Raw genomic sequence first — 26,727 nt, 5'->3', positions numbered from 1 at the left:
GCAGCCCTCAGAGTTGGTCTGATGTCCTTGTAGATCAGACTGCACTGCAAGGTGTTGATGATGCCTGCCTCGCCATGGTTTTGTGAAGCTGTTAGCATGGAAGGAGTTTGGAGGGGGAGATTACTTTTGGTTCTCTTATACTTAGCAGGTAGTGCTGCTTCAAAAGTGTGTATAAAAATACTGAAATTCCCATTTTTTTGTTGCACGTTTCCTGATTCCATTAAGTGATACTTATTTTCAAGGGTTACAAATCCCTTGATCTGGGACCAGCTTTCTCACTTTGCTTGCCACTCATAATTGGACATTACTGGGCTCTGAGACCTCTGACCAAGACCAAGTCTACAATAGCAATACTAACAGCAAGAATATTTTTTCTATTTCTGCACTTGTTTATTTTTTTTATTTTTTGCATACCTCTCAGTTGCATGATGAAAATCAATTGCATCAGTTTCACTCCATTTGTAATTCTATAGTTTTGGTGTAACACTGTTAGGTTTGTTGTAAATATGGATTTAAAGATAATGTTGACTCTCTCTGTACCTTTTTTACAAAACACAAAATTTGACCTGTAGGATATTGTTTTTTTCTCAGTAATAGTGCCTCTTTTTTTAGTAGCTTTATAAAAATTCTATTCCATCTGTTTTGGCAGGATAAAAACTGTGGAGATTTCCACAGTGGTAGGACTTTACTCTTTCACAGCTTTGCCTGCAGCCTTAGGAACCCGACCAAGAGGCCACCAAATGACCAGATCTTCAGCTCTCTACCTGTACCATATGGAAGGCAGCATTAAAAAGTGCCTGCCACATCTGAGACTCAGTTCTAAGTACACTGTTATTTTGATGTGATCATTTTGTGTGAATCTCATGAAGACATCAGGTGTAGAACATTTCTCTGGGACAGGCTTTTAGGCATAGTAATGATGTCATTCTTGTGATATTTATGCAGCCAAGTCACTTCTGAATGGTGAACTTGTGATACACTGAGTTGGGCTTTATTCTCACAATCCTACATTTGGCCATTAAAATTCTGTTTGATAATTGAATAATTTCATATATTTTGATTAACACCCTCTCCCATCTCCTTTTCTCCATTTTTGGTGGCACATTTCAAAAAAGTGGTATCTTTTTATTTCAGTCTTTACAGAAAAGTACTGCACTGCTAACCATGTGGATAAACTTCCTGGTCCTAGGGACTGGGTCCAGATTCTTCAGGATCAAATTAAACTTGCAAGAAGACGATTAAAAAGAGGCTCAGGTATGTATAAAAATATGAATTACAACATGTAAGATTAAAAGCTTACAGCCTTTATATCCACAGAAGTATTTTTCCTGTTGATTGTAGAGTTGTACTTGTTCATTCTCTGAAAATTAGAACTCTAACACTTTAGCAGGTTTCTGTGGGTTTGGAATGGTAGCAGGTTTAGGAGCTGTCTCTACAGATGAGTTAAGTTTGAGTGTTTCTCAAATGTTGCCTGCTTTCCTTTAGCATCCAAACTCTTCTTCCCAGAAATTAGCTGATCCATCCAGGGTTGCAGGTAGAAGTTTTTTAATTCTGTGTTATTTAGTCTGACAAGCCACTGACTGTACTGTTAATGCATAACCCAACTGACCTTTCCCTCTAAACTGTATGTGTCTGGAAGAATAGATGAGTCTTCTCACATTCCTTGTGAAAGAATCAGAAAAAAAAGCCCCAAAACAAACCAAAAGAAAACCCAGCCACCCACCCTGGTTGTGCCAGCAAGGCTCCGCAATACGTGGGAGGCAGCTTGCCAGCAGTGACAGGTAATGTAGGCAGGGTTTTGCAGCAAAGCTGCTCAGCTTGGGCTGGGATAACCTGGATGCTTGGGACCAGCCTGCAGCGAGCTCAGTGCTGAGCTTTCACCCTGACAGTGGCTCCTGAGCCCCCAGCTCCAGCCATGAATGTGCAGCCTGGAAATCCCCAGAAGGGTTCTTGGAACAGCAGTGTTACTGATTAAGAGACATGTAATTACCTTATAAGCCATAACTAGTCTCCTTCCCATCTTCATCCCTCCAGTCCTACAAGGGGCTTTCTCCACACGAGGCTTCACTTCCCCTTTCTCAGCCTGCAGTTTCCTTAAGGCTCTCTCAGGGTTGTATTTCTGTCCTGTCTCTCCCTGGGCATATCTGACACTGTTGTCTGAGGCACTTCACTTGTGCCACCTCCTTCAACACAGTCCTTTGTTGTTACTGTATTTAGCTGTCTGCCTTTTCCCCTCTTCCCTTCTGCCCATCACCACAATTAATTAATTAATTAATCCCTGTTAGCATCCATGGGATGGGAAACCTGATGGCTCTGCAGGGGATGCTCACCCTGTGGTCCCTGGTGGTGAGCAAGACCGCAGGAAATGTCCTCTCCATCTCCCTGTCTCACAGGGCCAACCTTTTCTGTCCAAAGCTGCATCTCTGAAACACACACTTAGGCTGGCATCTGAAATCATTCTCCACAATGTTATTAATGCCAGGAGGGAAAAGCATAAGACACAGGAAAATGAGAAACACCCAGAGACAGAAATAACGCAGGGGGAGGACAAAAGTGCAGATTATTCGGTAGCATAAGCTTCCCAGCGTAGAGAAACAAACCAGCACTGGCCTTAAAAAGGGTTTCTTGTGTGTTGGGGGAGGGAGGACAGAGGGATACAAGATAATCTCGTTAAAGGCAGTGTCAGATTACTGGTGTTGTACAACAGGATTGCTTTCTGCCCCTTCCAAAGCTGCCTTTCGGCCTCCCCAGGACAGGAGGGTGGAAGTGGGATGTCAGGCTACAGTTAGGTGAAGGGTGCAGTGCAGGATGTGGGGATCCTTGGGTTGTCTGCAGAAGATCCCTCAGGAAAGAGGATTGACCTGATTTTGTTTTGATTTTTATTTTCTTTCATCCTTTTTTATTTGCTTTTCTTCTTGCTTCTGCAGGATATTAATTAAAATGACAATGACATTCAGCTTTTGCTTTTCAAATGGGGCCACCTCCATCTCTGGTCCTTGCTCAGGATGGGAGAATCTAAGCAGAGGATATTGTATGTAAGCTAGCAAGACTATGAAGGAAAATAAGTGAAGCTGAGTAGTGTGCCAGAATCAGATTGCCAGGCTCCCCTGTCTGTGCTGCAGAGGGAAGGTAACTTGTTCACCTGTATGTGGATGCATAGTGAACAGCAGTGTACTAGCAGCCTCTCGAGTTTATTTGTTGAAAAAAACCCTGCACAATACCTAGATTGGTAGAAAAGCTCTTTTTTGGTGCTGTTTCCTGGCCAATCCCTGAAGTGCCCCAGATTCTCTAATGTGGCCAGAGGCAGACATGCTGTTTTCAGTGTGTTTCAGTCAGGAGTGACTGAACACCTGGCCAATCCCTGAAGTGCCCCAGATTCTCTAATGTGGCCAGAGGCAGACATGCTGTTTTCAGTGTGTCAGGAGTGACTGAACAGCACCACTTGCACCTTTCCAGCCCCTGCCATCTCCTCTGGTGGCTGTAGCTAACCCAACCTCACCTTGCACTGAACAAAGAAGTTCCCCAGGCCTTTGTGACAGCAAAACAGTAGATGGGAGCAGAGAGGCAGGAGCAGACAGCTGGTTACAGTAACATCCTCGTGTTGTTGAAATAAGATTGCTGGTACTTTTATGGTACAATTGTGAGCTTCTGATGTGAGGAATCTAGAGCTGACCAGGCAACAGATCCATCTGCTCCGTATTTTGTGTCCAGCATTGGCTGTTAGCTGATGCCTGGGGAGGTCTGTAGGACCAAGGGAAGGATGTTGTGGTGTTTGGTATGATAGTCTCTCAGCCCTCAGCAGCTTTATCCTGATACAGAACTAGTGATGTTGGAATTATGCACAATTTCTCTATTTATTGTGCAGCCATACCAAAAATGTGTGTAATTTACAGAAACCAAACCAGGAGGGGAGGGCAAACATGGAGGGATACACTCTTCCAGGACTTCATGCTGTAAACCTTGGCTTTTAAGTATTTTAATACTATGGGACTTGCAGCCACTGAGATGTGGGATTCATCACTCTTCTGGCTGAGCTCTTGAGCTCTTCCCATCTGCCTGTGGCCAGAGGAGCAGAAGCTGATCAAGTGTCCTATGTCCATACTCCCAGGTCATTCTCTTTTCTCCACTTGCTCACTGGAACATGCCAGCTGATCTTGTGGGGATAGGCTCAGGTGCCCAAAGAACAAATCTGAGCCACCAGTTATCTAACTTCACCCAGGACTTTCTGACCCAGTGTGTCTCCCTGGTGCTTGATCTCATTTTTATCTACATCAGTTCCTGGTTTGTTGTAATGTACAGGCTTTATATGGAGAAAGCTTAAGATGAAACATTTATTTCCGAGGTCACAAGACAACATTTTAGTCAGCACTGTTTTGGACTAAATTTTAACAGCAGAAGTATTTAAGAGAGGAGGGACAGGCTTTTCATCCTGCTTGCCTTCCCCCAAGCCATTCAGTACGTCCTCTGATGAGTTTTTCATTTCAAACCAGACAGTAAGACACTGCATTCATGAGCAGCCCTCTCCACTTTATCCTGTGAAACATTATTTCAGTCTGAAAACATAAATCCTGCTCTATCTTTCAATTACAGTAATAATTTCAGAGAATTCTATCAAACGACTGGGGTGGATCTGCTTTTTGTAGCCCCTTCTATAGGGTGCACTCCCATGAGTGTTTCCAAATTAAATGAAATTATGATCACTAGATCATAGATGCTGCTCAGCTTCAACCTTATTTACCATATTTGGCTCATCTCCTAGAATTAGGGACTGAAAAAGCTCCTTATTTCAAAAGCTAATCAAAAAAAACACTTAAAAATTCTGCTTTCTAGAAAATAGTTCCCCCGTGTAGATTTTGAAAGGTTGTTATCCTAAGCCAAATAAAAATTCATTTATGTTCTGAATCAATGACAATATTTTTCATAGCTAGGAATATTCTGGTTTTTTAATTTATTTATTTTGCTTCAGCTTTTTTTTAGTTCTTTTAGATTATTGCCTGAGATCTGAGACTTTGGTAGGGCTTTTTTATTTGTTAGATCTGAGAATAAAGCTGCCGCTGCCATTAAATTTTTATTGGCCCTGTTCAGTCTTTTCAAAATTTCACAAGTTAGCTGTCACAAAGGGGAGAAGAGACTGCGAGGTTAATGTTACAAACAGATGTTATAATTAAAATTAAAGAGTATGATAATATTCTTCAGCCTTGACTACTGGTCCCATGTCATGCCAAAACAGCAGAGTGGAGCACAGCTTCATGGTGCCAGGTCTGTCTTCTCCCAGAAGAGCAGCTGAACCGTGTTGGTGGATGGGATGGGGTGCAAAGTTGTCCTGGAAGGAAAGAAATCAAAGGAAGTGCATGTGCATGGGTTTCCTCTCTTAAAGCAGCATGAATTACAATGCAAATTGCCTCATAATTTACGGTGCTGGGCTTGCCCCAGCGTGGTCCCTTCACCCTGCAAAAGAGAACACGAGCAGGTGTCTGGTGGCCTTGCCAGTGGCAGCACAGAGGGAGACAGTCAGCCATTATCACAGAGATCTTAAAAGGGGTAAAATCAGAGGGAGCTGACTGGCTGTTCCTGTCACCTCTGTGCAGGCACTGCATTCGAGCCTTTTGATTACTAAACTCTCCATCCATTAATAAGCAGCAGGTCAGGGTTCACACATCTCCCACAGTAAGTTCTTCCTCCCTTTTTATGTTTTGAAGAGCCCCTGAGCCATTATTCCATAGCGGCTGTCCATGGGAAAGCTGATGCTCTGGGGGTAATATGTAATAACAATAATATGTAAATTACCGCAGTGTGGGACTCCTGGGGCTGTCCTGTGCAGGGCCAGGGGTTGGATGATCCTTGTGGGTCCCTTCCAGCTCAGGATATGCTGTGATTCTGTTCTAACCCTGCCACAGTACATGGGCTAGGAGCTGTTCATGCCAAGTGATTACTCTGTGCATAACCTGGAACATTTGGATTGCCTGACTCCTTAAAGGAAAACACAGCAATTTTGAAAAACATGCTGAAAATGTTGAGGCAAGATTCATTTAAATAAATTGTGTGCCATGGTGCTTCATCCTTGAATTGTTGTTTAAAATTAACAACAGTTACTTTGTTGCAGTGTAAAATAGTGGGGAAGAAGAAAAAATAATTTCCTGGAAATATGCTTTTTTTTTTTTTCTGGGAATATGCTTTTTCTCCTATGTCCTTGTTCAAACTGCTGCTTCCATTGTTTTGCAGGAAGTTTTTTTCTTTCTGTTTTTCTTCAGCCTTCTGATTCCCTGGTTTCTGCTTTTGACACAACATCTATGTGCTGCAAGAGATTGGGTTGATTTTTTCTTAGCAATACACACAGGGCCAGGAAGGATGTAGGATGAAGTCCAGCATGTGGTACAGTGTGTTTGTGGCCAGTATTTTAGATAAAATAAAAATAGTAACTGCTGTATTCAGCTTCCCAGCCCTGAGCACGTGTGTGCTTCTTTCCAGGAAAGCAGCAAGTGTGCACGTAGCAGACAGACATGTACCTCAGAAGCTGCACAATTTGGGGGGAATCTAAGGAAATGACTACCAGCATTATTCTGCAAGAGCCACTGCACTCTGTCTAAGCAAAGGACAGAGAAGAGGCTCTGAGTTCCCACAGTAGGCTCTCTTCCTGCTTGCCTTGTCTTGAAAGCTGGCCCAAGACAGTGAGGTTTGGCTGGCAGCCTGTGGGTGTGGTTGTCAAAGGCAAACCTTCCTTTCTTCTTGGAATGACATGTAAGAGACTGGTGGTTTATATCCATGTTAGGAGGTCGAGGTGTTTGCCATTCCCCTGTGTTGTACTTCACCTGGAGGTGCAGTTACACATCCAGTTTCATAAAACAAATCCTGGCAGCTGCTGGGAAGAGTGAGTAGCTCTTTGGGCATCTGCTGTGCTCCCACTCCCTTTCTGGTGCTGGCACAGACATTCCTGTGGCCATGTTGTCAGTTTTTAACTGGATCTGATCTTGGTGACTGTATAAACATTTGTGCTGGCATGAGGAATGAGACTGGAACAATTGGTGGAGAACTGAACCTCATTTATCAGTCTTTGGCCAGATTAAAATGGCCAGGTAACTTCTGTAGAGGTTCTGTAGAGTTGGAGACAGGACAGGACTCTACAGTCCTTACCTTCTGGAAGTTCCTTGTTTCCATTTGTTTCTTTCTGTATTATTGCTTTCCTCTGATGTAGGAAGAGCAGTTAGGCAGAAAGGTGACCACATCTCTGGAGCTACTTCACAAATTGCTGCAGAGATTTCTAGAAAAGCTGTCACTACAATGGGCAGCCCATTGGCACCACCCCTGATATTCACAGAGGGAAGGCTCTCCAGTCCACTGCCAGCACTCAGATCTGGCTTCCCCCATTTTCATAGCTTGGCTCCCTTCTACCCAAGGGGCCAGATGCAGCTTTGTCCCTTGTATGCTGAGTTGCTGTGCCACAGACTCACCTGGTGCAGGTAGTTCTTCACAGCATTGCTGGAAGTTGACCTCAGACTGACATGAATTTTTAATCCGTGTATTGGCTGACTTTTGGCTTCTCATTGCACCATGCTGTCTCCTCCCTTGCACATCCAGTCCTTCCACCACTGTTAGTCTGGTCCACATTCAAAGCAGCCTAGGTGATCCCTTCCCACTTAGTGAGCCCCTGTCCCTTCCAAAATTCAAGGTTTTCACAGTGAGCTGTACCAGGCACTGAATTTGTTCCTGCTTAGGGTGCCACATTCTCACAGAAAGCAGAGAAAGGTCTCAATTCCAGGCACTGACTCACTTGTAGGTCTGTGCCATGAATTTATCAGGGCTTTGCATTTAAACCTTTTGGGAGGAAAGCTGCCTGATACTAGAGTTTATTTATGTTTTCTTTGGTTCAATTAATTTTGCAGAACTGAGAGTATATAGCTAAAAACCAACCTGACATCCAGGCATGTGGAAGAGACAGCAGTCTCTTGGACCAGGGATGGAGACAAGGGTTGATGGATTACATTAGAAAACTCATGTAGTTTAGGAGCTGGATTAGACATTATCATCATGAAGGCAACAACTGAACATCCTCGTATGCAGAGCCATGATAAAGATGATCAGGACAGTTAGCTTAGTCTCGAGTGGGAGGTGAGCTGACTTGCTTAATTTATCTGCAGCCTTGGTTTTGATCCCTGTGGATATTGTGCAATGAATGGATGTGAGCAGATACACATCCACCACACAGACCTTGTACAAGGTAGTTCATAGGACATTTTAAACTACAACATGGTTGATTTAGATTAGATGTAAGGAAGAATTTTTTACAATGAGGGTGCTGAAATACTGGCACAGGCTGCTCAGAGAGATGCTGGATGTCCCATCCCTGGAATTATTCAAGGTCAGGGCTCTGAGCAGCATGATCTAGTTGAAGCTCTCTCCCAGCTAATTTCAGGAGGGTTGGACTGGGTGACCTTTAAGATCCCTTCCAACCAAAGTATTCTGTGATTCAGTGATAATGGGCTTGTCCTGTATGACCACACCTCATTTGCTGAAGTGCCCTCAAAGATCTCATTGTGCTTCAAAGGCCTTAAATATCATGCTGCAGTGCCAAAAGACAAAGGTAATAGGATTTTGAATAGGGCTTGTTTAGGTTAGGCACGGATTTCCTGTTACACACCTTTGATTTACTCAGGGTTCACATGCATGTCCCAGGTACTACAGCCTAACAAGTCCCTGCACATCTGCTGAGTGAGGCAAGCTATGTCTGTGCATTCCCTTGGCCTCTGGCAAACACAAAATGAACAAATTAGGCTTTTAGCCTCCCTTCACCGTGGGCCAAATTAAGTCAAATGCTCTTGCATAAGCTGTGGGTTGAAAGCATGTGTGTATATACACATTAATTGCCAGTGTGGTCACGTGCTTTTTTAATTACACTGGGCACCCACCTGCATTTTTGAAGACACTCTGCCCTAGTAAATCTGTCCCCTGCAAAATGAGCTTGCCTGTGGTCATGGGAAGTTTGTGTGCAGAATGGGAGTGTTCCTTTCCCTGCAGGCATGGGATGATTGTCGGTGGGGGGAGTTCCAGCCTGCAAAGCTCTTCCTCTAAGGACCGCTGGGGCCTTTTCTTGGGACTTTATCAAGTGATCACAACTCCTGTTATCATACAGACATCCTGAAACCTTAAAAAGAACAAGTGTTACTCCATCCCATTACTGGCACAATTGCTTCTTAATACCCAACTCCCTCTTCCAAGTTTGCATTTTTATTATATGACCTTTTCCTCCAAGCAGTGAGTTTTTAACAGAGCACTTGCGAATTTGCAGCTGAGGAAAGTAGATAGAAAATGCAAAATCACTTCACAGTCTGTAGCTTTTTAATCCCATTCCCATATTCAGTAAAAGTAATGAGATTTCTTGTTTATATTTGTAATCAGCAGAGGCAACTGACTGTGATGAGAAGCCGGACATTTCTCTACTACAAACAGGTAAAATGCATTAAAATTTTTATCAGTCTTCCATGTGTATTTTTGTTTATTTATGGCACAGAAGCATTCTTCAATAATCCTGACTTGCCATGTACATCTGGGTAATTGCACACAGGACTCTGCTATCTAAAGTTTTGAATGGTCTGTGTTAAAAAACAAATGCATCAGAATCTTACAGTTTTCCCCTCAATTTCATATTCATAAAACCTCAAGGTCCATGGGAGCAGCTAAGCTAATAAGGCCTGTAAGTTACACTTCTTATGCTAGATATGGACTCGTGCTCATCCCTGATATTTCTGGGAGTATTTTTTATCTCTTTACAGAGTTATTGGTAGGGACAGACACAATCACTTGTAGTGTCACATCTGTTGAGTTGTTGGAGGTATTAGCCATAATATCTTGGACTCACAGAAGGGTTGCAGACATATTTACATACTAGTTAAGTGTTAGTTTACTTATTCTTGAAGTGCAGCCACCCTGCCTTAAAAGCCTGACAATTGCTATGCAGCAGCTTGGCTGTGCAGCTGTGTAGACTGGGAAATAACATTTTTCCACACTGTTGAATTTGGTGCTGAAATCACCAGTCTCACCAGACTAAGACTGAAATTTGAAGCACCCTCACCTTAAGAGTTGGTCCATCAGTAGGTGCCATGATGATAGGAGCTGAGCTGCCATCCTCTGAAAATCCAGTGGGGCCAGAGTCTGGGGAGATGGTCATTTCCCTGCATTTCAGAGTCTGTACTGTCACTGAGATGCTGCTTCTTGTCCCCAAAGGAGAGAGGATCTTGGGCAGATGAATAACGTCATTGATTATAGTGCGGTTTTGTGTTACTTCATTTAACAAAGGGTGGTTGGGATTCAGCAATGCCATTGCTGGAAGAGCAGGACAGGGCTGCTACTGGGTTTCTGAGCACACCACACGTTACCTGACAGCTGTGGGGAGGACGGGAGACTACTGGTGACCATCACAGCATCTGTGTCCTGTGCCAGAACTCCCTAATCTCTCTTGCATAAGGGCTGGAGAAGGAGCTTTCACACCCCGCTGCTGTGTGCTGGAGCAGCAGCTGCCAGCCGTGGAGCGCTGGCAGAGCACGTGCAGTTACTAAGGAATAGGAGCAGCCTCCAGTTGGGAGCACAAGCAGCTATAGTCTGGTTCTGGCATGGACCCAGGGGGGGCTGGGAGCACGAGCTGCCGTCCTGCTTTCCTGGCCAGCCGCTGAATAACGTGTCAGGGGACGGCTGTGATGAAAGATGCAGGAAGCTCTGCATTGAAAGGTCCCTTCCAAGCAACATCCTGTTGCTTTCTTTTATCAGGGAGGGAAGCAATTCCGCTGTGAGAAGACCCTAATAAAGGTTGTTAATGCGATGTGGTGTTATCTCTTCATTGCTCCAGTAATCACATCAAGGAGCAGAATTAACAGTTTGCTGTACGTTTCTTGGAGCAGTTTCTGTAGTCACTGCTTGGGTTGTACATCAGGGATGGAGATGAACACGGTGAGATGGTTGTGGTAGAGAAGGCGACTCCCTTTCCACTCCACTGCAGATCACCCTTGTGGTCTGCTTTCCTGTACACCTTTGAGCATCCATGCATGCAGCTTTGGAGCTGAAATGGTTGTGTGTGGTGTGTACTGCTCCACACTACCTGTGGAAAGATGCCTAAATAAACCATGCTGCAGTTTGCACTTGGGGGGAGGTGATGCTCATAGGCTGTGAGCCAAGAATTTGACTCACATCCATTATTATATGTGTGCCAGTGCCTCTTTATAGGACAGATCTGTGTAATCTCATACTGTTGTTGGAAGCAGATTATTTAAAGCGATACACAGACATTATAATGACAGTAATTATGAGACAGAGCCAAAACATAGCTGCTTTGTATCAAGGAATGTAGCAAAAGAGGTGGAATGTGATTTTTACAGGGGTCTTTCCCTGTTTTAGTACAGCTGGTTTTACAAAAGGGTGCTTGACAGGTTCTTTAAAGAGAGTCTGCGTGCAATTTATTCAGCTGTCTTCTCTGTTTAGCTTGAAAAATCTTTGGGGAAAAGTCTCTCTGACTGTGTTTGTACAGAGCCTCATGCGATGGGCCTTGGCTGCAGATGACAGCTAATATCAGATAAATCATGGCTTCAGGTATTTGGAAAAATTTCTTCCCCAAAAGTGTTGTCAAGCACCAGAACAGGCTGTCCAGGGAAGTGGTGGAGTCACGGTCCTGGAAGGTATTGAAAAGATGTGTAGATGTGGCACTTGAGGATATGTGTTGTTGGTAGACTCAGCAGTGCAGGATCTTAAGTATCTTTTCCAGCCTAAATGATCCTGTAACTCTGTGATCAGTGGTTAACCTGGTGCTTTGGTGTAATAAAACCAGAGTGAACTGGGTTGGTTGAGGAGATCTTGCAGGAGACTGGATGAGGAGAAAAGATGTGGGAGTATGGGAGCTATCCACGAACAGTTCCTCTCTTCATCTTCCATAACTGAACAAACTGTGAACCAAAAGCACCCAGGGAGAATTATTAGAATCAGTGATAAGCATTGGTGCCAAAAAACAAGGGAAAACTCAGATGCCTTAAATCTGCCTTTGCAGCTCTGTCAGTCCTGCCTGTGACACCACTGACATTGTGAACTAGATCTGGGTGTATGTGGACTATCAGTGCTGAAATGTCTCAGTCTGTATGATTTTGGGTTATAGCCTCTGGCTGACACTTCATCTGGGACACCTCAGTCAGAGGTGTGGTTGCTCTCAACTGTCTCCATCATTGGTGGGAAGAGAGCTGCTTCCAGAGGGAAGGCCAGGTCAGCTGCAGTTGTGTCTGGAGGTGTCTCTCTTTTGGTGCCAGCAGGACCAGGCTCCAAGTGCAGTTAGTTGGTGCCAGTGCCCACAGCCAGGTCTGAACCAGCTCCCTCTGTGCCCACAAACTTGCAAAGTCCTGGGATTTGAGGAGAGCAGAGGGTGCTTTGTTTTCAGAAACCTCTTTTGGAGCTCAAAAGCCTGGTAAAAAATAATGAAGCTAGTACATCCTTATAAAGCTAAGGAAGACATTTTCCCCAATTATATTTTAGCACTCCTGAGCAGAAATGATGCTCCTGTGTTAAAATCACCCTCTATAGTAAGAGGGCCTTGGCTTTAGAGGCTGTTGATTGAAGGGTGTTTAAAGTAAATTGGAAGAACTGTGGCAGTTAAACTTGCTGGGAACTTTGGTTCATTGACAGATAAATCTCAAGAAAATACTTGAAGAATTGTCCCTAACAAATGTTATCAAAGCTCAGGTCTCAGAGAGTTCCAGCTTTTGCACCTAACCAAAGCTGCAGGCTGTGTCCAGACCTGAGCTGAGACAGATCAGACAGCTCTGGGGGTAATTATCGTGGGCTCAGTGGAAAGGCTGATTAGTTTCTTGGTGATACAGGATACCTGGAGGGTGTGAGATAGATCTTTATCAGGATGAGGATGTGGCACCTTTTAGAGCCTTTCTGTGTAAGTTGGTATTGTGAAAAGGCTCATCTTATTTCAGTGTACAATTTACACAAAGCATTGGGATTTTGTGGTTTCAAAGAAAAACAAAAGGAAGGCACAACCCGTAAATTCTGCATGTGAAAACAAATGTAAGCCAGCTGCAACACCCTTTTCTTGAATCCTCACCTTGTAAATTGGATTGGAAAGATGTAGGCAGGTTTAGGACCATGAGGTAGCACTCTTTACCCCTGCTTTGGACCACAGCCATGCTGGGAGTTTGTGTAGTTTCTCCACACTGGGGTTAATTTCGAGATGAGAAAGGATTTTGATATCCCTAACGGAAGCTGAAACACTAACATCCCAATCCTCAGGTCTAGGGGTGATACAGCTTTGTGAAAAGATGAGAGCAATCTCTTGGTAAAGAAACGGATGATAAGAAAACAGCAACAATCCAATTCTATATAGGTTGTCTCCTTTTCTCTTGAAATACAATATCAAGAAAATGAAACTTGGGGGGAAAAAAAAGAAGAAAAAAAAAAGAAAAACCTTTTCCAAAACCTTAAATATAAATCCTTTATTGTAATATAAATCTTTATCCTTTCAATGCATGATTGTATGAGTCTTCCCTTTTCATTGGGATGTATTTGCCTCTCAGGCTGATTGATGTCTGTCTTCTCTTTGCCCTGTGTTCTTAGCACCCTCGTTGTAATTCTTCTGTCCATCTTTTCATTGTTCTGTTTAGAAAAAGCACATTCTTAAAGGGCTTTTAAAAAGATGGGATATAATCACACAGTGCACCTTTTATAGGTGTGTGTGTATATATATATTTATATATTTTCTCCTATATGCATTTAGACTGCTGTGGAGTGGTGGGGGTTTTTACCAAATAAGATCCCAAAAGTATGTACTCAAGGTTTAAAATTCATGGGGTGCTTTTTTCACTTCTTCAGAACCTAAACTTCAAAGGTGTGAGCATAGCAGTGCAGTTTGTGCTGAAGACTAATGGAGCGCTTTACATCTGAAGTGGGCTGCACTGTATGTTGTGTGAAAAACTTGGCTGGCAAATTTTGTATTCAGAAAAATCTATTTAATTTGCTTTTCTTTAGCCAATTGAGCTCTACTCTAAATGGAATTCAGCAGCACTGCCTGTGTGCACACCAGCAGTTCAGCCTCATCACTAATTAAAATTAAAACTCAAATACATTATTTCCATAATTCTAAAATACGGGGTTTTTTTTTTCAAATTACTGATATCTTAAATTCTTACATTTTTTTAACTGATTCCTTCAACCTCTTTCTCCCTTCAGGTAATCTTTTCGACACCACAGACCATCTGATAGATGCAAACCCAGATTTTTCAGTTTGAATTTCACATCCTGCATCAGTGTTCTTAGCCGATAGAAACATCCTCTCCTTTGAGTAATGTTCCTGCGAGCTCAGCACGAGAACTTCAGTGTACTACAAGACGTGGGCATCCATACAGTTTTTCTTACAAGTCTATGTTTTTTCCATGTAACCTCAAGTAATGAAACCACCAGATTGCTTCATTGTTCTTCATCTTAATTAAGATGATTTCCCTCCACATCCCATGCATTACTGAACTAGCGGAGTACCCACTCTGAGGTCATTCTCTTGCCTGTGTTTCTCCTCCATGATTGTACTTGTCCACACGTTTGTATGTTTGCCAGCAGTGTCTCATCTTAAACCACAAAGAACTTGTGACTCTTATTGCCCCCAGGGACCAGGGTGGCATCTTTCTCCACCATGAACCCTGGGGGCTCAATGAGCATCTGACTTGGTGAAGCTCTTTGCTTCTGCAGACCCACTTTTCCTTTCCTGGCTGCTGTGGTACCAATGACCAGTCACACACAGCTCTGATTAAAAAGTCCTTTCTGGGTTTAGGAGGGAATAAAGCAGGATTTCTCCCAGCAGTGCCCAGTTCCTAGTTATAGCAAGGAGAAGCTATTCCTCAAACAATTTCTCCTACGTAGTCCTAGTGGGATGGCTCTTGAGCATCTTTGTAGTGCAGATTGCTGGAGGTGGTCATTTTCCCCTCACTGTTGCCCCCAGCTTGCTCAATCACCTCAAATGTATTAATTTTCTGTTTTCTAAAAAGAGGGTCTCCTCACTGTGATTTTTTAGCCACTGTCCTTGACAACAATACCAGTCACCTTTCAACTGGTACTATATTGATATCTCAGCAGTTAAGACAAGTGAATTGATCAAGAAATTGCACTACCCTCTTAGACACTGAAATGATCAGGTCAGGGCTAAGGTAAAACTGTGTGCAGCCCTCCCTGCAAACCTTCATTTCTGCACCTTTCATCAGCACTAAATTCACTTTAAAAATGTCACAAAGAAATCTGGAAGGTCTATCCTGCAACACCTATTGATCACCAGGCAGTTTGAGCATGTGTCCTGCAATCGAGGGAGAGCTTGCTAGAGCCTTTGCCATTGTGTTTCCATTCCCATGTGTATCTTATCTTAGGTACTTTTTTTATTTTTTGGAAACTATTTGGCCTTTGAGTGTCTCAACAGAAGTGCTATTACAGAGTGGGATGGTTTTCAAAACGCTCAACCTCTTTTTTTAACAATCCTAATGCCTGTTTCTCAGGTGTCACAGAATACCCACAAATAATACTGAAGCCAACATGAACAGTTTGTTCTGTTGGCACCTGAGAAACCAGGCTCCCAGCTGTTCCCCGCCCACCTTCCATGGACTTTTAGGAATGACCATGTTCTCTCTGAAACTGTGGAATAGATTGAATGTGCACTGCAAACCTTAAATTTTGAGTCTTTCCTTCCTTCATGGCTTGGAGTTGCCTGCATTGGGCAGGGGGCACCAGTCCGTTGTGTTGTAACCCTTCAGCAATGAAATCAGCGTTTTGTAAATTTGGAAGATTGCATTTGTGTTTACTTACTGTGACTACTGTTCAGACTTTCTTCAGAAATCTTTTTATAGGGTTTATTAGAGAGAAGAAAAAAAATCATTCCATATTTAGGTAAAAATGTCTCAATCTTCTGTATATATGTTTTATTAATATGTAAATATTTAGATATTTTTAAATTACTATGTTCTTAATAAAGCGACAAGGGACTAGTTGTGAAATGGTGTATAACATTGTGTCGTGTTACCGATCTCTGGGAAATCCTCTTTGTCAGTTCAGAAAAGAAAACCTACAATAAATAACTTTAATTGCATGTGTGTTCCTGTGTTCTATGCTGGATTCCCATATTTTAGAGGAATTACTTTGCCACCAGTGGACTACACATAGGAAAATCCTGAAAGTTCCCACCAGGATGCTATTTTTCCAGCTGGCTCAGCCAGAAACCACACTGGCCTTGCCAATCACAACAACATCTATATCCAATCGTGTAATAACTCTTGAGTATTACAAACTGATATGCTTGAAGTCTAATTTTAATTGAATTAGGTGCCTTTATAATCTGCTCTTAAAAGGTTAAGCTCTGCTTCTATGGAAACAACACACAGGAAGGACAAACCAATACTCACAGGTTGGAGTAGCTGCAAAGATATATGCTTGGTAATTCATTATCACACCCTCATCAAATGTTTAGCCTTAGAAAATACTTCCTGCAAAAACATGTTCCTGGTAATCGTCTGTCAATTCCAAGGAGCCAGTGAAGTGAAGCAGCAGCTCACCACACCTTTTTGGCTTTGTACAAGGAGCGCTATGGAGACACTGCTGGTAAAAAGTCCCAACGAGAGCTTCCTCCACATTTCAGAGGCTGCTCAGATCGGCTGAAGCCTGGTGCTCATCCTGCATCCCTGTGGTGTGACAGGAACCAGTGCAGGCCCTCCCCTCTGGGGGGTGCTGAAAGAGCATCTCGGGCACAGATCACAGAGTGGTTTAGGGTAGAAGGGACCTTGAAAGCTCCAGCAGGAACCAGTGCAGGCCCTCCCCTCTGGGGGGTGCTGAAAGAGCATCTCAGGCACAGATCAAGAGTGGTTTGGGTTAGAAAGCTCCAACCCCTGCCATGGGCAGGAGCATCTTGTACAAGATGAGGTTGACCAAACCCCCTCCAAACTGGTCTTGAACACTCCAGGGATGGAGCATCCACAGCTTCTTGGGGGAGTCTGTCACAGAGCCTCACTGTAAACCAATCTCATTGTAAAATTGTTTTTCTTAATAGCTAATGTAAATCTAACCCTCTTTTAGTTTAAAACTGCTGCCCCTTGTCCTGTCCCTACAGTCCCTCTCTGTCTTTCCTACAAGCCCCCTTTAAGTACTGAAACGCCACTCTAAGTTTCCTTTTCTCGGGGCTGAGCCCCTCAGCTCTGTTCTCCCTTCTCTGGACATGCTCCAGCACCTCAATGTCTTTGTTGTGGTGGGGAACTCAAAAGTGTCCCCAGGATTCAAGGTGTGGCCTTAGCAGTGCCAAGTTCAGGGGGGACAATCACTGTCTTGGTCCTGCTGATACAGCCCAGGATGTTAAAGTGTGGCTTTGTTTGGCTTGTGTTTTAAAAAACAGGGACCAGGTTAATACACTGTTCCTTGCAACACTTAAGTGGAGCACCTTAAATTGAGTTTAAGGTATAATTATGAGCAAGAAATGTTCCTGTGTGCTGCTGGAACAGCTTTGGGATGGAGCAAGTGACTGCCAGCACCCACACTTGAGTCCAGCCACGCTCCTGCCACCTTGCTGGCCCAGTGCATCCCTCTGTCCTGTGTACAGGACACTGGAGATTAATACTTTGGGTGAAAAAAAATCCTTCTGAAGCTGAAGAGGAAAAAGGATATCCTCCTGGTAACATGAAAGGAAACTGAAGCCTGGGCTTTATAAAAAATGCATTAATTGCGAGAGAAGAAGAAAGTCATCTCAAGTGCCTGTGACATGTTGGTTTAGAAACGGCTGGCTGAGTCTTTTGGGGGAAACACACTCTGTCACATCAGAGTGGTTTGGGGATGGGTGGTCCTGATGCAGCCACCCCTCCTCCAGAGAAACCTTCTCCCCAAAATCGTGCCCTCTGCTGAGGCCTCACTGGGAAGCACATTTCTCCTTCACTGGGGAAGGGAGGGGGGCATAGTCCTAGGAAAAACCCCATGGGTCCACATCCTCCTAGAGAAACAGATGTTGCTAGCATTTCGCAAGACTTTTCAAAAATAACCCCCTTGTGCATGTTCTCCCCCAAACCTAAAGCAGCAAAATGCCTTGTAGGAGGTGCTGAGATCTCTCTTCTCCCCCCACTGGCTCTCCCACTGCTTGAGCTGGGGTAAGCACCTTCAGCACCTTCACTCCTTCCTGCCACGCTGTCATCACAGAGAGGCACGAGAGGAGTTTGTACAAGTAGGTCAGGTATGATTTCTCATCCACTGACTGCTAATAAAAGCCACTGATGTGAAACCTGTAACATTATGTGTATAAATAATTTAGCTTCGGTGTGTAAACATCAATTCTGTGTTTAAAAAAAAAACCTAAATAATTTCATCAGCTTTTTCTAGCCCCTCCATGCATATGTTGTTACACCCAGCTGATAACAAGGGCAGTAACTTCATGTTCAAGTGTTCACAACGCCACCGTTGCCCCTGAAGCTACCAACAAGCATGGGGTGAGGAGCTTCATCCACCTCTGCCCAGCAAGAGACAGGTCAGAGTACCATGGTGGCCCATGGCTCCTGCTGGAGCCTGGCCACAGGGCCACCTTGGAGTGGCAACCATCACCATGGGCAGAGATGTCCCCTGGCCGTGTCCATCCCCAGCACACCCAGGAGAAATGTCATTTCCAGGTGATGCCTGGACAGGTTGGGGTGGATGGAAAAGCCACAGCCCACATAGTTCTGCCATCCACTGACCCTCAGGTGGCCTGGAGGATCTTTTCTGCCCCAGGATGGTTCAGCAAAGCATACAGACTGCATGTGCACTCAGCAAAGGAGACTTTAAAAAACCACACTGGCAGCAACGCTGCCACACCACAGGACCCCTGCTCTACTTTTGCCCCATGCCCAGCACTGCCCTGGAATCACCAGGTGAAAGGGGTGTCAGCTAGAGAAGGATGAGGGGGCATTTGTGTGTCAGGACAGCGTGACCCTGTGCCAGCTCCCCAAGGAGTCCCCAGGAAGTTAGCAGGGATGGATCTGAACTGGAACCAGCATGTGGCTACTGCCATTACCACGGCTTAGAGAAAGAAAAGATTAATGTAATCATTTAATCCTGAGAGATTTCAGGATTCACCAACTGTATCTCATGTCTCCATTCATCACGGCACAGGGGATGTGTGTAAACTGCTCTGCTCTTAGCTGGACCTCTGCTCCCTCCTGATTTCCCTTTTCCTGAGTTCCTGCACAGGCCCTCAGTGCCCAGCTCTCCCCACTGCCACATCCCTGCCTCCTGACAGCTGTGGTAGGCCCTGCCTCACTTTTTGGCTGGTGATAATGGTGACATCATCCACCCTTTGTTTTCCTGACTTTCCTGATGGCTCCATCCTCAAAACTGACAGACCTCCACCTCCCTGGCCTGCTGCTGGCAGCACCAATGGGGTATCCACTTTCTGCATCTCTTCATGTACTGCTCTGATGCTGTAAGGAGAGCCAAGACTGGGCTGGACACCCTGCAGGGAATGGGGTTTGCCTCAGGGTTAGAAGTAACCTTTGCCTGCATAAAATCTGCCCAATCACCACGGTCTGGCTGGACAACAGAACAGCATCAGTGACAGCCGATGACTCGCCGTGGATTTGTCCTTTCTGTCCCTCTGGTCCAGGGTACCACATGTGATCTGACACCACATAGTCCCATCCTGCTTGGAGATCCTGCTGCCTTCACTCCATCCCCTGGGGGCTAAAACACAGACAGAGGCTCCTGAGCAGCCCATGGCCACCCTGCACACCCAGGTGCTGCTGCCAGCCCTCAAGGAATGGCATGGATGTGCTGCATCCCAGAGATGGAGCACTGCTCTGAGACCTCTGCTTCCTAGATCCTCTGCTCATCAGGGCATCACATTCCCAGCTTCATCTCCTGGGCAGCACAGAGTGCCAAACACCAGTGCATTAACACAGATTTTACATTTAACATTCATTACAAATGGGCTCCCACATGGCTCCTCTGCTGCCTTTCATAGAGCATGGTGCATCATCTCCCACCCCTCATTTAAAGTCCCTTTGGGGAGGCCTTGGAGCAGTGGAGATTCCTGCCTCATGCAGGCCCCCAGCACCAATGCCAGTGGGATGGTGTCCCTGGGGATTGCCCTGACCCAGATGCCAGACCTTGCACTTGGCCTTGTTGAACCTCATGAGGTTCACACAGACCCACTCCTCAAGCCTGTGCAAATCCCTCTGGATGACATCCCCTCCCTCCAGCACATCAGCAGCACCACTCAGCCTGGTGTCACCTGCAAACCTGCTGAGGGTGCTCTAGAAACCACTGCCTGTGTTGCTGATGACAATATTAGTTTTGGTACAAGCCTTTAAGGAACACCACTCCTTACTGGTTTCCATGTGGGCATGAAATGTGACTGAGCTCTTTGGACATGACCATCCAGCCAGCTCCTTATCCACCTAATAGTCTCTCCATCAAACTCATACCTCTCCATCTCAAGGCCAAAGTGATGGGGAATGACCATATCAAAAGCCTTACAGAAGCCTGAACCCCATTGCTGTGGCTTGAAGGTTGTACAGGATCCAACACCATTTGAAGAGAAATCAGGTGGCAGCCTGTCTCACCCAGACTTTACCCCATCACAGAGTCAGAGACACTCCCACCCACTGAAACACCTCCATGCTGGATCTAGGGCTGCTGTGGGGCTGAGACCTCTTCTCCTGACCTGGCAAATCAGCTGCTGCAGATTCACACAGGATGCTGGCACAGCAACACCCCTGAGAGGCTCTGACCCAGCAAAACCCAACCTTGGCACGCAGAGCCAGGGCTCAGAGCCTCCGTGCTGGGGCGTGCAAACCCTCCCTGCTTCATGCTGCAAGTTTTGGTCCTTGAAACCGTGAGGCAGAACGCTGCTGGGCCGACCTTGAGCAGCTCTCCCGTGTTCTCCATCCTCCTGCGAGGGGGGGAGGTGAGCCCACCCACCCCACACACGAACCACTCTGCTCTTGTGGGCCACAGACCCCTCTGCGAGGTTAATGCACAGCAGCGCTGCCCTCCCAGCCAGAACCCCAGATCTCTTCCTCCAGAAACAAATTGCTCTTCAACTATTGCCATCTTGTGGCGTCTGTGACCCGTTACTTGTTCCTTTTATCTGCTAATCGTGTTGGTGAGAATCAGCAGTGTACACAGGCAATTTTAAAATGAAATGTAAATGAATCAGAAATGCCTACGGAGGAGCCATTAGCATAAATCCAATCAAAGGGCTTTGTTTAACTTGTTAAAAATGACTAAATATTTAGTGAGTGTGGGTGGGTGAGGTGATTCTTGCTCACACTTGGGAAGTTTTAGAAGCAAAACTAATGCTGATATCCTAAATGGCTGAACTTATAAGCAATTTTCTACCCCAAACTGTGCCTCCTCAGTCAATAACTCACTGGAATATTGTCCCCTGTTCAAGATCACCTCTAAAATATTATCACAGAATATGCTCAGTTGGAAGGGACCCACAGGGATTATCAAGCCCAACTCCTGGCCCTGCACAGGACACCCCAATAGTCACATCCTGTGTCTGAGAGCATTGTCCAAACACTTCTTGAACTTTGTCAGGCCTGGTGCTCTGACCACTGCCCTGGGAGCCTCTTCCAGTTCCCAACCACCCCCTGGGTGAAGAACCTTTTTGTATTATCCACCCTAACCTCCCCTTACACAATTTCAGGCCATTCCCTCCAGTGCTGTCACTGTCACCACAGAGAAGAGTTCAATGCCTGCCCTTCCACGGCCTCTAATGAGGATGTTGAAGAGCACAACGAGGCCTCCCCTCAGTCTCAACTTTCTGCAGGCTGAACAAACCAAATTACCTCAGCACCTACACATACAACTTCCCCCTCCAGACCCTTCACCATCCTCGTGGCCTTGCTTAGCACACTCTCTAATAGTTTAATATCTCTCTCATATTGTGGTGCCCAAAACTGCACACAGTATTTGCTTCTAGGAGCAGGTGACTCACTCAATGAGATATCTGGACTCTCATGAGCACTGCAGGCACCTCCTGGGAGTGGGAATTCCCTTGGATCAAACCCTGCCTGTCTCTGTCATGCCAATGGTCCCACCCAGGTGGGATGCTGAGAGTGCAATGCAAGATGGCACCACCAGCAGTGCAGGACCACCATGACCACCTGTGTTGTGCACCACAGAAATCACCTTGGGGATGGCAGACTTGATAGAAGGGAAATATTTTCTATAATGAAAGTGATGAAACACTGCAGGAGGTTGCCCAGAGAAGTGGTACATGCCCCATGCCTGGAAACATTCACAGTCAGCTTTGTGGGGCTCTGAGCAACCTGATTTAGTTGAAGATGTTCCTGTTCATGGCAGAGGGTTTGGAACCAGATGACTTCTAAAGGCGCCTTCCAACCCAAACCATTCTGTGATTCTGTGAACAAGAGACATTCCAGTGCCTATGGATTTTGTCCAAACCGGCAGGAATGGGAAGGGTTCACTTCTTTGGCCCCAGTGTTACCTGCTGAGTGTCAGGAGGTGCACATGGAGCTGATGTTTGGTGGCAGCTTCAGTGGCAGCAGCAGACCAGCCCCAGCTCCCTGTTCCTCTGCTGCAATCCACCCATCCTGCCTCCACTCCTCATGCTCCCACATTCACAGCAGCTTATGCCCTAAAATAAAGTGGAGAAACTCCATTTTTTGGAGCACACATTATTCCCTGACCCATCAGTTACACTCTAGCTATATGGATAATGCTAAGGATATTGGTCATAGCGAGATGCAGCTCTGCAGCTTGGATTAAATAAAAAACCGAGTTAAAAACAGAGCTCAGCCTTGGCTCTGCTGTGACTCCTTGGGCTCCACAGGGATCACTCAAGCTGGCAGCAGACGGGGCTTGGGGCAATGCTTTGCCTTTGGGAAGAGCAGCTATTTCCTGCTGCTTTGCTCTCTGGAATGGAGCTGCATCGGGCGGGTGTTAATTGTCTTTGTGGAAATCAAAGCAGCCGGCACGGGGCTGTCTGCTGCTCTTTGCCTCCCCCAGGCGCTGCCATCAGCCGGCTTTGCACAGGGAAATGCCTCACCTGGAGGGATGTCTCTCCCCAGGGACCCCCAGGTCGCTCCAAGCATTTGTCCCTTTCCACAGCTTTATCCCGCTGTCCAAGGGTGAGGTCCTGCAAAGGCAGATGCTGCTGGGGAGAGTTTACTTAATGCCAATGCTGGGCACAAATCCTGGGAAAACACACTCAAATCTGGCTGCAGGGAGGGGAGGAGGAGCAGTGGGATGCAGGGAATGGGAAAGAAATGGAGAAATGGGAAGAATTAATGTGTGATCGTTTCCCTCCCTGTGGGATTTTGTGGGTTTTACTTTTAAATGCTGGGGGAAAGCCCTTTAGGAGAATGTGGAACACCACATTACAGCACTTCCCACTACTGCCAGGTGCATCTGCTGAGTGCAGGGCTGCATTTGGGGGTACAGAGATATGAGGAACCCTGACACCCTCCTCCATCCACCCCCACATCCCAGCCAGTCCCACCAGAGGGGTCTCACCTCCTAGCAGCTCCAGGGATCCATTACTCCATTTAAACAGCCTTTGCATGTCTCGGTGTATGTAAATCAGGGGCTTTCCAGGAGTTTTTTCTTGGGGGAGCCACTGCCTGTGGGCTCAGCAATCCTCATTCCTCCTGCTAGCTTGGACTGGAAGCAGGAGAGATGTTTCAGAGCCTCCTCTGCTGTGAGACTGTTATGGCAACACACTCACATCCAACCCCTCAAGGAGATCAAACCACCCAGCCCTGCTCAGGGGCTTGGGTTTGGTTTATTTTTGCTTTTCCAGTGGGGAAAACACACCATTGCACAGTGGTTATCCCCAAGGAGATGAGAGGTGGTGTTGGGCACACCTGGTCCCTTGCAGGGCAGCTCACCTGCAGCTCTGAGAGGACTTTGCTGATGTTACACCTGTTTCCCATATAAACCACTTTTCCCCATTTGCTCAAGTTTTAAGTGCCTAGTTGGCACAATTCTGGGTGGGATTCAGCTTTGTTTCAACAGACAAGAGTTCAGGTGTGTTTAGGGGATCCTAATTACATACTCAGCTAATGGATACTGCTGGGGCAGAAGAAGAAGGGACAGGGACAGACCTGGAGGGCTGGCTGCATGTCACCCTAGGGATAGAAAAGGGAAGCTGGGAGCAGCAGCATCCTTCACACCCACACCCCTGGTTTCCAGGTTTGCTGAGGTCATTTTGCTCCTTGCAAAAGCCACCTGTTTTCCCAGGGAGCTGTTTGTTTCCCTGCTTGTGCATCCCACCAGCCTTAGTGGGATCAAGTGCCTGGCATCTCAAAAAGCTGAGGGTGCCCCATCCCTGGAAGTGTTCAAGGCCAGGTTAGCCTTGAGCAACTCAATATACCAAAAGCTGTCCCTGCCCATGGCAGGGGTTTGGACTCGATTAAGTTTAAAGGTCCCTTTCAACTCAAACCAGTCAGGGATTCTAAAATTCTGTAGTTTAAACAGCACATTTGTCCTCTGCTGTGCTTTGGCAGCAGGACATTTCCCCTCTGGATTCACCTAAATCCCCACCCATCAGTACCAACCCCCCCAGCTACTGCACAGAGCTGGCAGCAGAGGAAAGCAGGAAAATCCTGGATGATGAAAAAGAAGACTCCTTGCCAGAGAAATTATCTGAAGCAGGTGGTTCCAGCTCGGAGGAACTCAATTTATATTCTCAAATGACATGCTGGGAGCTGCTCACAGCTCCATCAACAAGCACAGCACAGGCAGGCAGATGTTTTGGCACGTGCCAGCAGCTGGAATAGGATTGCTGGCTCAGCTCGGCTGCACCCATCGCTCCAGACTAATTTGGGAAGTCAGTGTTGGAGGCTCATCCCAAGGGAGCCTGTGTCAGGTGGCTGCAGCTCTGGCTGGCAGAACCACACAGCTCACTCTGAAACAAAGAGAGGGAGCAGAGTGCAGAGCTGGGCAGGAGGAGACACTCCTGGATTATTTACAGGCTCCAGCCTTGGGAAAACCCCGGCACAGAAAAGCACTGGCTGTGCTTGGGACCAAAGGCCATGGTGGTGGTGATGGGGTTGTGCCCCTGCCATCCACACTGCAGGAGCAGCTCTGCCCAGGGCACAACCCTGCCAAAGGAAGGGGAAATGTTTGGGGATGCCCAGGCTGTGGTGGGATGTGGCTGAGGGACACGAAGCCCTGCAAAGGGAGAAGGACACAAGGAACATAAGGCACAAGGCTTGTCCCCAGTGCAGGTGTTGCCAGCACAGGTGAACTTCCAGGTCTGGAGGGGGAAGGAGGTGGTTCCCACACAGGCTGGGCACTGGCACTGAGGAGAATGTGGCAGAGGCTGCTGCCTCACCAAGGCCCCTGTGATTGTTTTATTTTCTGTGTGGTGGCCAGTAACAAAGAGCAGCTGTGCTGTGCCTGCTGCCCCAGACCAGCAGAACAAAGGGGCTCGATGAAATGTTTCCCCCTCATGTGACACCGTGAGGATGACAGGCCAAGAGAGCAAAGGCAGGGCGGGAATAACAAATCCAATGCAGTTTTGCAGAGATGTGTGTAAATCCAAGAGGGGTTCAGCAGAAGCAGAATGCTGCAAGAGGCCATGGGAGAGCACACAGGCACATCTCAGACACAAAACGCCACCTTCCCAAACTGCCCACAAGGCTTCCCAGAGCCAGGCATGCTTCCACCTGAGGTACAACTCAGCCTACCCACCCCAGGGATGGTGGCTGCTTGTACAAGCCATGTAGGGTTCTGGGCAAAAAAAAAAAAAACAAATAGAAACTGGGAAGTGGACTTTCCCTGGTGGCTTTTGGGGTGGCCAAGTGCAGGAACAAAGTATGAAATGCTGCAAAAGGGATGAGGAAGAGACAGATGTTGTGAGGGTGCCTCTTCATAGGAAGGGTTGGAGCAGCTTTATAGCACAGTGGTGTTTAAATGCTGGTGCCAAAGCAGCCAGGAGCCCCTCTCTGGGCACACAGCAAGGGAACAAGCACCAAGACCCCAGCAGAAGCTGTGTACACACCACCCTCCCCATCCCACCTCAGCAACTGATGGAAAAGGGGGTCCAGGCGAGTCTAGCCAGACTCCACAGATCCCTGACAGACAACATCACCCTGTTTGACTGCTGGAGGCTGGCAAGGGACTGGTGCTGGAGCATCATCCAGGAGCAGAACCCCAGGATCCCTGCCGTGAGTGCTCCCTCCATGGAGGATGCTCAGCTGGGTGCAGGGGATAAATACAGCCTGCAAAAACACAGAGGAAACTGCACTTTCTTGAGCTGCTGTAAACCACGATGGGAATGTTTAAAAGAAGCTGCCAGGCAGGTATGATTTACTTTGGCTTTTGATAAAATCTCACATCAGAGATTATTAAAGCACCTTATCAAAGGTTAAAGGGGCAAAGTCCCCAAATGGCAACAGAAAACAAAGACAGAGAACATCTGCTCCTTGAAACAAAAATGAGCCAACAGCAAGGCACAGCAGAGGTCAATACTGGCATCATTACTATTTAATACCACTTGTATATTAATGAGAGGCAGGAAAAAGACAAAAAACAAGGCAAAGAAAATGAACAATTGCCCAAACTTTACTTTGTCAAAACAGAGGGAGGTAGGGAAAAAGCCATGCTGTGAGATGTGCTTTACATGAGAAATTAAATTATCACACTAAAGTTTGCCAGTGGAAGTAGTTTCAGCACATTAAACATCGTATTCAGCCCAAGTGGGGCTGAACCAGCTGGTCCCATTTTACCAGCCACTTCATTGTG

The 26,727-nt window shown here is 46.1% G+C and overlaps 1 protein-coding gene and 1 long non-coding RNA gene across 3 annotated transcripts in view; one reads left to right on the top strand and one right to left on the bottom strand.

The window, feature by feature from the left end:
• Window positions 1–16,093, top strand: part of BEND7 (BEN domain containing 7) — a 48,364-nt gene extending 32,271 nt beyond the window's left edge. For both annotated transcript variants that reach the window (XM_039730857.1, XM_039730856.1), the window contains 3 exons: window positions 1,135–1,254; window positions 9,394–9,444; window positions 14,200–16,093. In XM_039730857.1, coding sequence (XP_039586791.1) covers window positions 1,135–1,254; window positions 9,394–9,444; window positions 14,200–14,258 — 230 coding nt within the window. In that variant the 3' untranslated portion in view covers window positions 14,259–16,093. The remainder of the gene's footprint in view (window positions 1–1,134; window positions 1,255–9,393; window positions 9,445–14,199) is intronic.
• Window positions 12,034–23,430, bottom strand: LOC120512501. Its single transcript, XR_005630033.1, has 3 exons — window positions 23,027–23,430; window positions 22,466–22,615; window positions 12,034–13,626 (listed from the first exon to the last, which is right to left on the bottom strand). It is a non-coding gene; the product is annotated as an uncharacterized LOC120512501 (long non-coding RNA).
• Window positions 23,431–26,727: the final 3,297 nt, after the last annotated feature.

The sequence above is a fragment of the Passer montanus genome, unplaced genomic scaffold, assembly GCF_014805655.1.
Source record: "Passer montanus isolate IOZ18808 unplaced genomic scaffold, ASM1480565v1 scaffold74, whole genome shotgun sequence".
Lineage (NCBI taxonomy): Eukaryota > Metazoa > Chordata > Aves > Passeriformes > Passeridae > Passer > Passer montanus.
Note: the sequence above shows the minus strand (reverse complement) of the source record. Positions and strands in the feature narration are given on the sequence as shown.